This window comes from Oenanthe melanoleuca, chromosome 2, assembly GCF_029582105.1.
Source record: "Oenanthe melanoleuca isolate GR-GAL-2019-014 chromosome 2, OMel1.0, whole genome shotgun sequence".
NCBI lineage: Eukaryota > Metazoa > Chordata > Aves > Passeriformes > Muscicapidae > Oenanthe > Oenanthe melanoleuca.
In genome coordinates this window covers 139297928-139315305 of record NC_079335.1, presented here as the reverse complement: position 1 = coordinate 139315305, position 17378 = coordinate 139297928, and the positions used below count along the sequence as shown (strand labels likewise).

Below are 17378 nucleotides of genomic sequence, written 5' to 3'. Positions count from 1 at the left end.
TTATATTTTTTAAAAAACAGCATAAGAAATTCCTGCTAGGTAACTCTTCATCATGAAACAAGAGTGCTGCTTTTAAGACAAAAGTCTTTAGCCCTTGATAGCAATGAAGACAATTCCATACTCTTAGCTAAGAAGCTCAGAACTGCACAGAATTTAAGTCCCTGATTATATCTTTGCTCTCTTAAGCATCAATTGATGATGGCTGTTGAAAGAAAATCCTTAAGCAAGGACTGGAAATGCAGCAATCAGTAGAGCCTTAGGGGCAACAATAATTTGGGATATGATCTGCACACATCATCTGCACTGTTTTAAAGCCCACAGCAAACCCAGCTCCTGAGCTCACTGACCTCACACCTCCTGCTGAAACCCTACTGACAGAGAAAGCACCATCATCTCCAGTAGAGACTGCACCACAAGGCTGATCTGAACTATTTCCTAGTAAGAACTTTGCTAGAAGAATTTACCTCAGAGACACATGGAGTCTGTTAGCATCAAAGAAGGGTAGGCAACCTGCTAGGAAAGGGAATATGCAGAGAGGAGATGAGAAGGAAAACCAGGCACAACCAAGAGAAAGAACAGATAGTTTCTGAGATGTAATTTGCAATGCTGAAGTGAAGGTTTACTGGATCAAAAACACTTCGGGGGAAAGAGGGAGAATGTCCATGATCTTGAAATAAATATATTTTTAGTTTGCAGATATACTGTAAGGCATCAAAAAGAAGAAGTCAAAGGTAAAAACAGAAAAGAATAAAAGAAGTAGTGATAAATATTAGAAAGTTCCCAAAATGGTATGAGAATAAAAATCCTGTTACATATTTATAAGAGAATTTCTATTCTATTCTTCAACTGAAAACAAATACAATAAACCAAAGGCCTCACAAAGAATTCTGCAGCCCTGTGCTTCAAACAAACGCAAAAGACAGGATATTAAGATTGTACTGTTTTGAACAGAAAGAATGAACTCATAATAAGACCAGAGCCTCTGGATTTTTATTTGGGATGATATGAGATAGAATTATTCCAAAATCTATGAGGGGAAAGGATAACAATGAATGATAATCATATCTGTGATTCCTATCTTTCTGTCTAAAGTATGTATTTTCTTGAATTGGAATGGGATTTAGTGGAAAAAATTAACAGCACTGTTGAAGATCTCAACGAACAGCACCACAATATGACATTTTTTAAATATTACAAAAGAAAAAATGAAAAGCCCATGAGAAACCTTGAAGGAAAATTAGTAAAGCCCTGGAATTTTAGAAGACACTGATGAACCTTAACATTGAGAGTGCAGAAAAGAAAAATTCAAGGGGGAAGTAAAAGGGGGTTGGGGTGTGTGCAGAAAACAGACACTGAAAGAAGCAGTGATGCTAAAAAAAGAACTTTCAAGAGAGTTTAAAAGACAAATTCTAAGGCTAGAGCACCAACTAAGTAGCAAATATAATACAAAAACTAAGGAAAGCAGTGAAGATTTAATGATGATTTATTTAACCACAGCCTCCTCCAGAGGGAGGGAGAGGGAGATCCAAAAAGGAGGATCCTCTACTAAGACAAGACATAGTTACACATGCTCCATCACTGAAAGTTTCAAAAGGAAATTAATAAAATAACTTGAGCCTCTTGGACAGTCAAAAAATCATGTGGATATTTGTGTTCCCTTATGCTACAAGGTATAAAGACAATTTTAATCAATGTACTCATTGTAACTGGTGACAAAGCTTCCAGAGATATTGGCAACAGCTGAAAACTGTTGCAAGAGAACTCCAAAACCCCAACCACTTTTAATCCAAATAGCCCATGGAACATTAAAATAAATTACTGAATGCAGATGGCAGAATCAGCACAACTAAATCAATTGAAAAGGAAACACTACAAGTGAAAACTAAAGTGAATAGTTTTTTGTTGAAGTGTTTAGATTTAGGGAAAAATGGGAAGAAGACTTTAAGCAGAGGCAATCTGGTAATAAAGTTGTCATCTATAACCATATGCAGGCACACAAATGAAAGAAATAGCAAATTTCTTGAGGAAAGATTCAAGGATGTTTGAGAAACAAACTCTGAGCTTATTGTGCAGAACATGATTGTGAGTTTAATGTAGTTGCTACATTAAATCAGTTCATGTCTCTGTGTGCACAGAGGTGAACTGATGTACTTTATCCTGATACAGGTACTACTAGGAAAATACCCGTTAGAAAGCTTAAGAAACTAACTTGACCATACCATTTATGGCAGGAAGCAAAAGATGTTTAGAAGAACTCATGTATATCTTAACACCAGACAGATTGAAGCTGAGTGGAAAACACCTTAATGCAAATTATTATTTCACGTTGTTATGCAATATATACACAATGTGAGAATGAGCCTTTAATAGCAGATTTTAGGGGATTTGTTTTGTTGTTCCTCCCTGTTCCCTCCACACTTCATTTAGAGAGCAACCTACCCTTTCTATAAAGCATTCGGTGTCAGAAAGAACATTTCAAGTAAAATTAAACATGGACCAAAGAACAAGTGGACAGCCCAAACTGTCAAATGAATGTACAAATACTAGTGAAACACAATTCTGCTACATTTGTACATTAACTCATATTCATTATATACCAATAAACTCTTTCATAGATTGAAATTTAAAAAATATAATACTTCAACAACATGAAATTAGTATTTTTTTAGAACTACTACAGTACTAATAATCTCTTTTTAAAAAGCAGTATATGGAACAACCAAGTATCAAAAAATTAGCTGGTTTATAAACATTCGTATTTCAGATTCCACAACTTTTTCAGCCTATATTTCTTCAAGTACCATTTGAACTTATTTTCTACAGCAAGTATTCCCACACATCTGCAAATTCCAGACAAATAGTTTCTGTCCCTTTGTAACATGATTTCTGCATCTCTAACAGATTTATGACTCCAGAAGTGATATATGTATACACTGGCCTACTTACAGGATTCTGAGTGTAATGCAGGAAGTCTTCAATTGACTCTTTAGACACAACTTGCAAAAACGCTTCACGTTTCATCCTGGAATTGGTCTTCCCTACTTTATAAACAAAAGGTAACATTAGAGAAGGTACTGTATATCAAAACAAGATCATTTTGGTCTTGGTTGTAGCCGTGTATCAGTTATATAGATAGTATATGTATATATATATATATATACATGTTATATATTACAGTAGTTATACATGTACTACATAGTTAAAGTAGCTTTTCCCTCCAACATACCTTAGTTATCTGAATCAGCATTTAGATTCACTATATCATTAGGTTGCAAAGCTTGCTTTCTTTTTAGTAGTGTTTTTGTTTTGTTTTGGTTTTGTTTTGGGTTTTTTTAGTAAATAAACCTTCAAGCAGAATAAACATTTACTGGATACATTCATTTTGAAAAAGCACAATGCATTCCCCAGCACATACCCACTATTTAAGCCGGTCGTCATTCCCAACAACAGTATTCATTTGTCTCGGAAGCACCGAGGAGTAGTAAAATGGTCTCTTTTCTCGACTGTCAAGTGAAAACCATGGGCAATGGGAAAGGCCGCCAAGAGGCCACCACTTTTTTGCTCACGTAAACATTCCCTCCATCCTAGGTGTCTCCAGACGCGCTCTTCCAGTTGGGAAGGTGATTTACACAGCACTTACTGCGTGTGAGGCCACACCACAGAACGGGGCGGGGGCCCAGGCCCGTCCCGACTCACCCGGGGCTCCCGCCAGGCCCCGGCACAGCAGGAACCGGGACACGCCGCTTACCTCGGGCTCCCTCAGAGCGGCCGAACCCTCATGGATCCGCGGGATGCGCTCCAACACCGCGGCGCCGCCTCAACGGAGCGGAACGAAGCCGGCGGACGGCAACACCGCCCGAGGAGACACCGGCCCCGGGAGCCGCTGACAGGAGACACCCGCGGACAGGCGGGATCCCGGAGAACAGCCCAGGACGGGACAGCCCCGCCCGCTCCCTCCCACACCCGCCACTTTTCGAATCCTCCCGCGGCCGACGGGGAGCGCGCGCCGCGGAATTACCGTCTCGTCTCGCGAGAGCTCGGCGGCCGCCCCGCCCCTTCCCGCGCGCGGTGCCGCTGAGGGCGGGCTGGGGAAAAGGCGGCCGGGAGCGGGAGAGGTGTTCAAAAGTCAGAGAAGCACGGAGTAAGCTAGGCTGGAAAAGACCTCTGAGGCCATCGAGTCCTACCTGTGTCCGAACATCAGCAGGTTAAGTAGACCATGGCACTCAGTGCCACCTCCAGTCTCCTAAACACTTCCAGGGAGGGTGCCTCCATCATCTCCCTGGGCAGCCCATTCCGGTCACTCTTTCTGTGAAGGAAATTCTTCATAATGTTCAACCCGAACCTCGTCTGGCGCAGCTTGAGGCTCGTGTGTCCTCTTGTGCTGTGGCTGGCTACTTCGGAGAAGAGCCTGACCCCCACCTGGCTACACCCTCCTTTCAGGGAGCTGTGGAGAGGGAAAAGGTCCCTCCGGAGCCTCCTCTTCAGGCTGAGCCCAGCCGCTGCTTTGTGGCATTTGTGCCCCAGCCGCTGCTTTGTGGCATTTGTGCCCCAGCCGCTGCTTGTGGCATTTGTGTCCCAGCCGCTTCCCCGGTTCCACGGCTGAGCAGCGCCTGTGGCCGCACGCCCGGCCCGGCCCCGGCAGCGCCCCGCGGGCAGCGGGGCTGCGCTGCGCTGCTCCCGGCAGCTCCGGCCGCGCTGCAAGGCTCCTTCCTCCGCTGCTTTCTCACACAGGCTGGCTGGGGACACGGCTTGTCCCGGGGAACATCCCATTAGTTATCTATTGGCTGCTGCCATGGTACAAACCCAACGCCCCGCTGTTCCCTTTCCGTACCTACCTGCGCAGCATCATTGCTTCCAAATGGGGATAAGACAAGCTCAGTTAAATTCATGTTCATGCTTAAGAAACAGTATCCCTTCTTCTATGGACCTTTGGTAACGTGGACATAACTGCTTTTACAAAAACATCACGCATTTGATTGCACTGGTGTTTTTTTTCTCCAATAACGTTATTGTTGCTATTGCTGACAGCTATGCTTTTACACACAGTCCTGGTGAACAATATGAGTATTTTGCACTCTTCATCCAAAGCAATCAAGAGTTAAACAGCCTATATGCCAGAATGTATAGGAGATGATGTAAGTCAGATGATATTTAGAGTTTGATAACTGAGGATTTTTTTAATATCTCAGGAAATTATGTCTTCTGTTTCTTCTTTGCAGTCTTTGGAAATAGAGTCAGATCTTGAATCCTGTAATATTCCTCATTCCATTTGTTTGCACTCTTCTGCAAACCAAAACCAGTCAAAGTATCTTGTTAAGGGCTTAATTTATATCTTTCCATTTGGCATTTTCAGTAGCATTTCTCAGTGTTGTCTGTTGAGAAGAGAGAGGTGCATAACTGAAGTAATTCACTTTCAGTCTGTAGAAGCAGTGTGCTGCTTTACTGTGCAAAGAAACAGAAAACCAACTATAATTTCTAGAGAAGTTCTTACATCTGGTTGGACTTTTCAGAATTGTAATTTTAAAAATACTACAAAATTGAGATTTTATGTTGTATTAAATGTAAAAATTTACTCCTTTAAAAGTAGCATTTACATCTTCTGCTGTTCTAATTTTTAACATAGACTCTTGCTTAATGATCTTGCCTTTCAGTTTTAGTTTATATTAAAAATTAAGATTTTTCACATGTTCTGCCACCTTTATTTGATATAAGAAGCAACTTGTTTCAGATCCTGTGGACCTGACTTTATTAACCAAGTTAGGTATTCAGCTAAGTGCAAGGAGCCTGTTAAACAGTTTGCTTGGAGTAAGTTGCATGAGCAATCAGCATATCTGTAGAACTGTAAAAACAAATAAGAAAGTATAACACCTACCTATATTAAAAATTTTCTACATGTTAAAAATCCTTGCAATTTTATATCCAAACTGATGGATTTATTTATCATGACTCATGTAGACTGGATATTTCATTAATACCTTGATTAGCTTTTTAATTAGGTGCTACATTAGTCACCTGGTTACTGTTTATTTAGTAAACAAACTAAAACATATTTTAGCTTTTAATGTCTGTTGCATAGCAACCATAGAATGATTTTTTCATAGTATTGAAACTAGAAGTTGACACAGATAATAACAGGCTGAATAACACCAAGTGATTCATTTTAAAGGACCACACAGAAAAACCAGAGAGGCAGAATGTTTTCTAGGTTTTTTCAAGAACTGTGCATGAACTGCAAGCCAGTAATAAACCTACAACTCTATTTTCAGTTTCTCTAATATTCTCCTTTTCAAGAGTACCAAATTACATGCCTCTCTTTGACATATCTGTTCATCTGTTCAAAATAATCTATACCCTGTGATAATAATCTCATATTTATTATCATTTTCCTGTCAAGTTAAGGCAAAAATGAAAAATGGGCCTTTCGCACATGGTTGCTGAGCAACAGCAAATAAAGATTTGCTTTTGTGCTACTGCTTCATGAACCAGTCCTTATTCTAGTTGGTGCCCTGCATTAGAAATCTCAGTTACAGATGGCTCATACCAGAATATTGTTGTTTGGGCTAGAGCAAGCATTCCACTTAAACCTCTAGGAGTCATCAGTATAAATAAAAAATAAACAAGTAGTTCCCTCAACATCAGACGTTTTCTTCACAATATTTTCTTATATTTACAATGTTATTTTGTAGGTAATTGTTTCTTATGAGATTATTTCACATGTTATCTACTGCCACGTTGAAGTTGTAACTTCTATTTCTTTTTCTTTGAATATGTAATAAAATTTGTTATAGTTAATACAGTATGAAGAAAATCTGCTCATCCTCTGAGGCAGGCTGTTAATAATTTACATGCATGCATTTCCCTTGATTTTTTTTTTTTTTTTTTGATCTTCACATACTTTGATAAATAATCCGAACAGCATGGGAGAGAGATGAAGTTTCACACTATTCCACTTCTCCAGATCTCCCCTTGCCTGAAGGTAATCCTGCCAATCATGCCATCCTTTATTCAGAGGCAACTGTCACTTCTCAATGCTGGTGTGATTAGACCGTGAAAAGGCTTATTTCCCTTAAATTATTAATATTAACACGAATCAATTTTAGAGTTTAAGAGATTAAGTAGAAAAAAAAATCACTGCAGAAGAAAAAAAAATGATCCTTGTTAACTCACACAAAAATAAGGAAATGAAATGCGCAGAGGGAATGCGAAAGGTGCTCGGGAGAGCCACTCCCTGGAGTGCAGCCGAAGTCCTGAAGTGCCGCCCCGCGGGAGCTCCCCGCTACTGCGGGATCCACACCCTGCTCAATTTAAGCTGGAAAAACACTGCAACTTCATTTTCTTTGCTTTGTTATGATGCTTGATGACAAAATACTTAGTTATGATATCATGAAGGGGGGTGGAGCACCTCTCCCATGGAGACATGGGAGACCTGATGTTTAGGGTCTCTTCCAGCCGAAACCTTTCTATGGTCCTATAATTATTATTTGCTGTATTACTGTGCCCTTACTGTTGTCACTCATTCCTTATAAAAAGTGTTACAAGTCACTGTAATTTTTCTCTGCTCGCTATTAGTACCATGAAAATGGAAATATTTCTGAAATGCTGTAAGATGCTCACAAAAAGAAATTACAATAACAGTATTTGCATAGCTGAATCCATCCCACTGTAAAAAAAAAAGTCATTTTTCATTACAACTACAGCAAACATTTTCTAGCACAGTCATTGTCATCTTTCAGAATATTATGTATCACTGAGTAAATTTATAATACTAGTTTGTCAGCTAATTTGTTCCAGATAAAAAACACTCCAATTACAAATGCCATGTCTGTATTACTTTAACCCTATTAAATTACATTCTGATAGAGATTTACTGCTCTTGTAAGTGTCCTGTCTCCTTGAAGCTCTCATTCTGTTTTAGTCTTTAAGAGAAAAATTGCTTCTAAGGTACAAAATCACTATTATTATTAATTTTACAACTGCTCTTAGAGGTTTCATTGTGATAGACATGCATCATTTAGATATGACACCATCTCTGTTCCATCTGTCTAGTACAAAACATGAAAATACTGTACAAATATCAGAATGGACATGATTTGCTCATCCATATTAGTTTATACATATACAAACACACTCAACAAACTGTTTTACATTTCTTGGACATTATAACATATATATAATCACTTGTCTCTCACATCTGTGTTGGCTTTGTCAGCAAGGGTGTTCCCCATGTCCTTGATCCAGAACAGGAGCCCAACCAAAGCCCACTGGGGTTTTTTACAGACTGCATGTCCTGCTGCCTTCATGCAAAACTGACACTGGTGTAGTATCAGCCTGGGGGGAAATGTGGAGCCAGGTACCTGTGAGGGTTTCCATATCCACTGAATTGAGACATACTTATCATTTATTCCTGTTCTGGGCATCAAAGAGTTTTATCACAAGACCAGTGTTTTACCAAACTTTCTGATCGTGTCCTTAAACAAAGGAAAATTGATTCTTAACTTATTTTTTCTAGTAGAATTTTATCTGTCTTCTCTTTAGCCCGAGTTAATTGTACTGCTCCATGTTTGATTTCATTGTTAGCTATCCTGAGTTTCTAGCCATATGCTTGAATCAACAATAAATACTTAAAGCATAGTGATGTTTCAAATGTGCTGATCAAGGTCGTTTTCCATATCCTAAACTCTAATTTCACTTCTGCCTGCTTCTGATTAATTTCAGCTTTTTGCACTTAATCTCATTAAAGTTGTGCCAGCAACTCAAGGGAATTCTAAAATCAAATCTAATTTGGTATCTAAGGCATGAAACACCTATGGTGTATTGCTGACAGAAGCATGCAGAATTTCTGGTGAACTGTGAACCTTAATCTTCCAGGAGTTTCATGTTTCCTCACATCACAGACCATTTTTAAAATTTCCTTGTGCCTCATGACTAAACACCTCTACAAAACTCTTCTGGCAAACTGAATCCCACATTATGAAACTCAATTTTTCTAGGATCTCTGGAGCCTCAGAGGAAAGGGGAAAGCAGAGCACAGTGAGGACCATACCTGTTGTTCACTGCTTTTAAGCCAGGGTGACTTGAGGCTGCACTCCCAAACATATCTCTCATCCAGACCACTTCTTTATTGTACAAGAAACAAAGTGCACAGGCAGCAAAAAACGATTCTGAGAATAGGGTCTGCACTACCATCTAGTGGAATATAACAGGACCTTCAGAAATAAACACTGGGCACTAATGACTATACATAGAAAAACTTTAATGTCTCAATGTGAAAAACAGGATTAGCAAAACTAAAATGTTTTTATTAAAAAAAAAAAATAGAAACTAAGCATTTTTTCTCTCAAACAATCCAAACTTGAAAAAGCATATTGAATAAAAAAATATGGCATAGAACAAAGTTGCCTAAAACTAAGATTAAAACTTTTCAGAAAGCTAATCTTAGTATTTTAAACTTTTGATTCCAACTTATTTTACATGCAAATTAATTCAGGATTTACCAAATAAACAAAAAAACCAGCACTGCTACCAATACCATTCATAAGTCATGAATATCCATTTCCATTAACCCATTTTTTACCCTCTATTTCATTATCATCACCTGGATAAATGACAGGTCTAGAGACAATCCAAATCCTTTGTCTGGATGCTGTTGTCAGTTCATCAAATGTATCCAGTGGGACTCTGAGCTCGAAGTTAAAAGAGAGCACCCATTCAGTGGCTATTACAGTTACTTGAGCTCAAAGAATTTCATGATTCATGCCAAACTAGATAAACTTTCCTATAAATTGTAGGTGGAAAACAGTGCAACACTGTAAATTCAACTTAAACCCAGGAGATAGGAACAACAATCATGCAAAACACATCAGGGATATCAGCCTATCAGTTGAAGTGTTTATCTCATGAGAATTCTGCATGAAACTGTCTTGCAAAATATTCTGTATTAAATTATTAATCATTGTGACATGCTTATTAAGCTTTAGTTGTCAGGCTCTCAGAGTTTGTAGAATAACAAATCAGCTTGCAAACTCAACTAGAATAAAAGGACAAAAAAACTTGTTTGAAATTCCATGCTGAAAACAACCTCTGTTAAATGTATGCACCCTTTCTGGGTTTAAGGATCTTGTCCCAGTTATTGAGTGAAATGACTGACCTTCATTCAGTACCTATAATTAACATTTTACTAGCATGATCTACACTACAACTCAAGTTTTATGCACAGATTAATGTAATTTTAATTCCTATCAAATTTTTGCATCCTGACTCAGCAAAGCTTGCAGCTCCCAGCTGTGGGACTCCTTGTTTCTGCCCAGCTGCAGAAGCTACATGCCCATCCCTGAGAGCTTGGGCTCAGGAAGGGGAGTGCCCAGGAAGACCTACAGACAGGCCAGGAGTGCACAGAGCTCCAGCACATTTACTGAGCTCACCTTAATGTTTAAATAAATATGCCTTAGAGCCATAGAATTGAGGTTAGAAGGGACCTCACCAGTTCATCTAGTGCAACATCCTGCAGAATGGAGCTACTTTGCTTAAATAATTAATAAATAAAATTGATCATCAGTTAGATCCTTACCACACAGTTGATGAATGAATTCACAGGACACAGCTGGGTTGGGTGCAGGGACATCACAACTTTCTTCTGTCATTTCTTGCACAGAGGCTGAGGTGCTTCATGCCCAGCTCTGATGGCACCAAGGGTTTACACCCTTCCACTACCTGGGTGTGAAAGGCTGGAATCCTGCCTAGCTTTGGGCTGTCGTTGGACATCTTCCTATATGGATCTTGGAGGGAAGAATGATCATTATTAGGCCTTAGTTCCCTTGCTACTGAGGACTCAAAGATTAGCATGAAAGAGAGGTTGGCTTTACTTTGTTGGTGTCTGAGGAAACAGATGCAGGAGCCTGCTCAAATTGGATTCCACAGTAGATGACTGGCAAGCAATATTCCCTGCAGACAGTGAGAACAGAGAGTATCACCTCTATCACATGAATACAGATTAGAGAACTTTCCTCCCGCAGCTGCCATCTACTCTGGCAGCTAAATTTACTGCTAACACTGAAAGAAATACCAAGTGGATTTTTGCATTTCTCATAAAACATATTTCAGAAGGTGCCTGAGAATATTGTTGAGAGCCTGACTGCCTTAGAAATCAGTAGGAAAGCATACAACAGATGGACACTTTATAATATACAAAACCACCATTTGGGATTAAATAACCTGGCTGCTTCAGCAGCCAGCTAAAACCACAAATGAATCCAGGAAAATCTACAGTTTTGGTTCTTTCTACCCAAGGTACCATCCAACATTCAGAGTTTGTTTGGGGGAGAATATAAACAATTAAATTGATTTAAAAAGGTACTTAATAGGAAACAAATTTTGTATTCAGTTCTTAGCTGCAAAAATACTGAAAACAGCCACATAGGTAACTTTATTGGCAAACACTGCTCCTAGGTGGAAATTGGATGAATTAAAAGCCCAAACCAGTTTAAACAGTGCAGCAAATACTAAGAAGAATCCTAGGCTGGTGCGAGCCCACCAAAACCATCTGCAGGAGTGTCTTGCACAGTTACTTCTGCTCTCTAATGAGATCTGTGAATACACAGGCAGTGCTGATCCAGGTACCACCTTCTTACAGGACTGAATAGAAGGTTTGATCTCGACCCAAGTCAGAAAAATGCCAACACCTGATCAGTACTGGCACTGCCAGGGGGTGTGCAATCCAGAGCCATGAGGGAAATGTGGAGACAGCCATGCTTTTCCTTGGCTTTAGGTGCCTTCTTATTGATTAGCAGATGCTTTTTATTCTGCTAAAAAAGGGATGTATTTCCTCTAAAGAAAAAAAAAAACAAACCACAAAATCCCAAACTAAAATGTAACATAATTTTGTAGATAGTAAAATTAGGGATTATCCAGTGGGGCCCATTCTAAATGAGATGGTGACTGATTGATATAGGTTTTATTTATGGCTGATGAAAACTGACTGAATATTATGAATTCAGACAAGCTGTAGCTCTTTATGGGAAGAGGTATCATAACTAATTACAGAATTATAACTAATTATAAATTAATGCAAAGAGCATAATTTCTATGGCACTTTTTCTGGAACAGTTAAGAGGATACAGCACCCCTCTTTTTCTTTATGCAGTACACCATTATATTTTCCATCAGTATTTGCATTACCAAGCAAATAAAAGGAAATAATGCCACAGGTAGAAATCTGCTGATTCAAAATCTAAAACAATTAAATACAGTTCTAGGTTCTTTTTGAAAGCACAATTAATGAAAATTATTTAATAAGTGCTAGAATTAGGACAATTTGTTCAATCGATCAATTTAAGAGGAAAAAAACCACCAAAGTTGAACAAAGAACCTACTAATTCTTACGAGTGAATCTGTTCCAGAACAAGCACAGAAATCCCCATGAAGTATCCTGCACTTCTCACTCTGCTTTCTCTCATGTAAGAACCAAGCCTGACAGGAAGGCTTCCTAGGTTACAGGAGGTGTCTGGATACAGGACTATTTTAAAAATTCACTTCATTGTATTACCAGTTACAACAGGGATATACAATAGAGGAGAAGGGGTTTGAAGAGGGAAGCAACACACTGACTTCCATATGAACCATTTATTGAATAAATACATGCATCATAATGTAGAATTACATGAGCAAAAAAGGCAATCTGTACAAAATTGATTACCCTTTGTTCTCATTTTAACTCTCACCATTTGCTGCAGCTCTGATAAAGGATTCAAGACAGAAAATTAAAACTCTCTCAGTCCACCTCCAAGTGATATCCATGCTGATTTGAGTTCGAGTTATACCACTGCTGTATTTAAGAAAGCTGGTTTTCTTGTCAGTGAAGCAGAGTAATTCTAAAAACAGTTTCAATAGTACAGAACATGTGTTGGTACATACAGGTAACAAAGCTTATTTTTAACCATTTCTTAAACATCTTCATATGTTCATCTTTTAAGGCACAGGATAAACAAGAACTACATGAAAAGCTACCAGTTGATATTGAATAAATGACTTGATAATGAGGTGCAGTTTTTTCCCAGAGGCAACATTGTCCTTCTTACTTCCATATAATTGGAACAACTTGAATTTGGTAATACAAAACTTGCATCCACTATCCAAAGAATTTATCTCATCTAGCACTCACAATATAATCCAAATTCACTCGGGAGAATATTTCTGAAGATCTGGCATCCAGAACTGATAGACTATGGGAATTCTAGTTGCTGAACTGCAATGACAGTTCAATCTCTTAATTTCAGATTCCTAAATGGAAAATGGGGTCTCTAAGAACCAATCCCTAATTTTAGGTAGTGAGCTATTTTGAAAACCTTCTCTATATTCTTATTCAGTTATTCACTTTGTGCTATCCTTTCACATTTGTCTGAACATGACATTATTTTCCACTTTGAAACTTTAAAAGACAATTTTTTTTTTTGTTCAAGTGCAGTTTTCTGTACCCAGACTTCACTTAAGACTTGAAACACTGAATCAGTTTAACACCCTCTTTGTTGGCTGCAAATCAAACTCTGTGCAGTCACTGGCCAAGATGTAGAGCAAAAATCCTTCCACCTCAGACTGAACTAGGGCAAAAGACAATTATGTTGAACTGCAACTGTTGCACCTCATTTATTCAGATTAGCATTTGGTTTCTGCATTGTCATTGCATTAAGAACAATTCTCTGTCTTTCCATTCTTAATGTCTTAATGGAGAACTAGCAAAGAAACTATGTATTTCATAATATATTTTATATGAATAGATGAGTGAATATATAGCTACCCATACATTCCAATATACAGTGAAGCCTTCAAAGAAAAATGTTTTCTTACGAAGAATCTCTATTCCCCAGCCCAGTAACAGCAGTTACAGTGCAATTTACAATATCAGATTGTTTGATAAAATTGTCTTGTATAAAACATGGCAATGAGAAGGCCATCACTGTATAGAGCTGTATGATGCAGGTCACACACATCTATAACAAATGTTCATGTTAAAGTGAATTTAGACAAACTTACATTTTTAGACTTGAAAAAGACAAAAAGCTACATCTATGGTAGGCACTTTGGTACATCTAGTAATGTAGGCAAATTCTACATCTAGAGTTAAGGTTCTGTCAGTAGTCTTGCAATAAAGCTAATTTCAGGAGTTTATCATTCTGCTTTAAAATTCTTTCTTGGCTGAGACATCATTTTAGAATCTTAGCTAAGTAATATACTTTGTCTAATTGCATACTTCTCCAAGGATGAGGACACTGGCTCTGCAAAAGCCAAGCTGTTCTCTTGGATTCTTAATGCACATTTTTCTAACAGTCTGAAAAAAATTACTAGAAAAAGAAAAATCAGTTCTGAATACAAAAAAAATTTTCCATAATTCATAAATTAGAGTTACGAGCTCAGCCGTTGGGGCTGATGCGCTCCCTTCAGATCCTGCCTGCCTGGATCAGTTTGTGCTAATGGTGTCCCTGCTGCCTCCTGCCCAGCCCAGGCACTGCTTCAGGAGAAGGACAGCATTGCTCAGAAACCTGCATGGACCCCTGCAGTGCATTTTGTTCATGCACCAAACATACCAAGTGACAATGAAGCAACTGTCAAAGACATCCAGGTTCATCTCAGTTCCCCACTCTGTGACCTACTGGTGTTCATTTCAGGATTACAGAAGGTATCGCATAACATACATTCTAGCACAGTACTGTACAATAAAAATAACATATGTCTTGTACATATGCCTACTATATGAACTTAACTTGCAAGCTGATTTGTCTACTTATAAATCAGTGAAACATGGTGGTAAGGACAGTTTAAAGTAGTTAGAGATATTTTTTATAATACAGAAAAGTCCATGTTCTCATACCTTCAAAAAATGACATGTCTAGTACTCCAAAGTACAGGAATAAATAAGAAAATCCAACTGAACCTGTATAATAAAACTGTACTTTTTGTTATGTTTACTCCGTTAAATGAAAACTCAGATTTAGAAACTGTGATATGTGGACCTCATCCTCTATTTATACAATATTTATAGAATTCTCATTTTTATTTATAATATTCTATAGCATGATTTCCCAATAATACATTTATATATAAATATTAAAATGTTAATGTTTTATACATTTTAAGCTAGCCCCACTGGGCCAGAAACACAATAAAGTAAAAATGTTTTTCTGCAGTTTCTTTTTGCAGAATATCACAAAATGATTAAGACCATTGTGCTGCAAAGACTAAAGAGATTCATCTGAAGAAATTAACATGCATTTAGAAGAAAATATCTGTATCCTTTATCTAATTTTCTTCTGAATTCAAACCAGCATGAAAGTATTATAAAAAAATAGTATATATTTACATGGTACAGTATACCTTGGTGAGATATAAAACAAGGCAGGAAAACAGCAGAACATGTTCTTTCTAATAGGTACAGCCATCATAAAGATCAATTTAAACACAAAAGGTTACTTTACTGTACTATTGCACATTACAGTAACACATAGAACTGTTTAGCAAAATAAAATACAAAGTTTAACAATGAGGAAGGCTATGTCTAAATGAAATGACCAAGTGTTATAAAATTATTGGGGATGTGTCTAAGAACTAAATCAGTAAAGCTATAAAAATAATATTGGTACGTCTCTGAAAACAATGCATTAAAAATATATAAAGGTTGGCAAAATTATGCATGAGGAATTCCTGGTGTCCATGGGCCTAACTTGCACCATGTGGCCTTGTACCATCTTCTGTCAAATCATACCTGAAAAAGAAAAAGCAAAGGATTAGGTTTTTTATATTTAGCATGTATTATTAAAACTATTATTAACATAGTAGTTGTTAGTATGTAGTATTGTTATTAATAAAGGAAATGTTATACTTACCACTGGGTCCAGCCTTTAGCAAGTTCTTCAGATGCCAGAGGTATTAATAACTGTGGAAAGTTAAATTACCAGTCAATGCACTGTGTGTGCCTTTCGTTCTATTTCTATTAAATATCAAATCTGACAATCCTGTAAACTGCAGTGTAAGATATGCAACTGGTAAATGATGTATTTTACATCCTTGTCATCACAGCTCTCTGCTATCTGCCTAAAATTTCAAGTTGCTGGTTTGGACCTTAAAATCCACACCTTCAGTGGTACAGTCCCAGAGCATATAAACAGCATGGCAGCAGCAATCAGCAAATATGTTCCTAACAGCCTTCTTTCTGGATGAACAAGAACATTGAGGATACTGTTCACCATGAACTGACCATTATTCTGTATCTCTCATTCTCTTCATAGGGTTCAAATATGGCAACTTGAAAGGGTGTAGAAATTTACTATTCCTTTTTCATGCTCCAAATCACATGTGTAGCAAATTGGGTGATTTAATGTGTGCCTATAGAACACTGAAGTTTCAAACACAACAGCTGGTGTTGGCATTGAGAATGTCTCCAGTAGCAGCTCTTTCTCATGGGTTTTACAAACTGGGAATTTAATTACTTGTGTGTTTCCCTAAGTACTCATTTGTCTTTCCAGTTTTGTCTGAACATTTTCTGATATATTCCCTGGTTTCTACTGGTTCTTTCCTTTCTCTGACAGGTTACTAAGTCTGACAAGCACATTTCTTCTGTTACTGTGAATGTACCACTCTCTAGAAGAGATTACTACCTCTTCTTTCTAAGTCTGGCTCTGCAGTTTGTTCCTTCCCCTTACTAAAGCCTGACATCTAAGGCACCTGTAATTTTTGAAAGCTTCATAGCTGAATCAGGTGCTTCAATCAACACTAACTCATATGCGAAGAGGATTTTTTTTGTTTTACACAAGCTGTATTTACAGAATTTGCTTATTGTCAACTTACTTTGCCAAGCAGCCCTTTATCTTTGGATAAGAATCCACCACTGTTCTTCACTGCTACATCTAGTGTTCTTCTCTGTACTTCAGGCAGGGAAACACTGAAATCAAACCTGACAGGCAAAGAGATGCTTTAGAGGAAATTCTGTACTAGAGGTACAAGTTCAGTTCTTACAGGTAAACACTCAAATCAAAAGCAAACCATCTCCCTCCCCAAATTAAAAAATGAAGTCTGAGACAACTAAAGAAAAAAATCCCAATGTTTTGCCTAACATCAAATATTTGAGACTTCTGTTACCATTGGCCTCTAGAGGCCACTGTAAAACAAAACAAAACACATGAACAAGACAAAAGGAGGCAAAGGTCAAGCACTGACTCTAGAGAAAAGAGAATGTGTAATCCTACTGTACTGACAGCTCAGTATTGGTATTTTCCAAAAGGGAAAGATTTCTCAGTCTTACTGTAATTGATAACCAGAGCTCCTTTTCTTTCCTGGCTGGCTAAAGAAAACTATCAAAGATAGCTCTTCGCTAGAGCTGAAACTTAGACAAA

General features: G+C 38.0%; 2 protein-coding genes across 3 annotated transcripts in view; both read right to left on the bottom strand.

Annotated features, from left to right (window-relative positions):
* NCAPG2 (non-SMC condensin II complex subunit G2) overlaps positions 1 to 3984 on the bottom strand; it is a 44810-nt gene extending 40826 nt beyond the window's left edge. Inside the window, exons 1-2 of the mRNA XM_056483710.1 lie at positions 3749 to 3984; positions 2947 to 3041 (exon numbers count right to left, since the gene is read on the bottom strand). Of these exons, the coding sequence (XP_056339685.1) occupies positions 2947 to 3021 (75 nt within the window). The 5' untranslated portion in view covers positions 3022 to 3041; positions 3749 to 3984. The remainder of the gene's footprint in view (positions 1 to 2946; positions 3042 to 3748) is intronic.
* Positions 3985 to 12603: 8619 nt separating this feature from the next.
* ESYT2 (extended synaptotagmin 2) overlaps positions 12604 to 17378 on the bottom strand; it is a 79518-nt gene continuing 74743 nt past the window's right edge. For both annotated transcript variants that reach the window (XM_056483708.1, XM_056483709.1), the window contains 3 exons: positions 16834 to 16939; positions 15873 to 15922; positions 12604 to 15751 (listed from right to left, as the gene is read on the bottom strand). In XM_056483708.1, the coding sequence (XP_056339683.1) occupies positions 15706 to 15751; positions 15873 to 15922; positions 16834 to 16939 (202 nt within the window). In that variant the 3' untranslated portion in view covers positions 12604 to 15705. The remainder of the gene's footprint in view (positions 15752 to 15872; positions 15923 to 16833; positions 16940 to 17378) is intronic.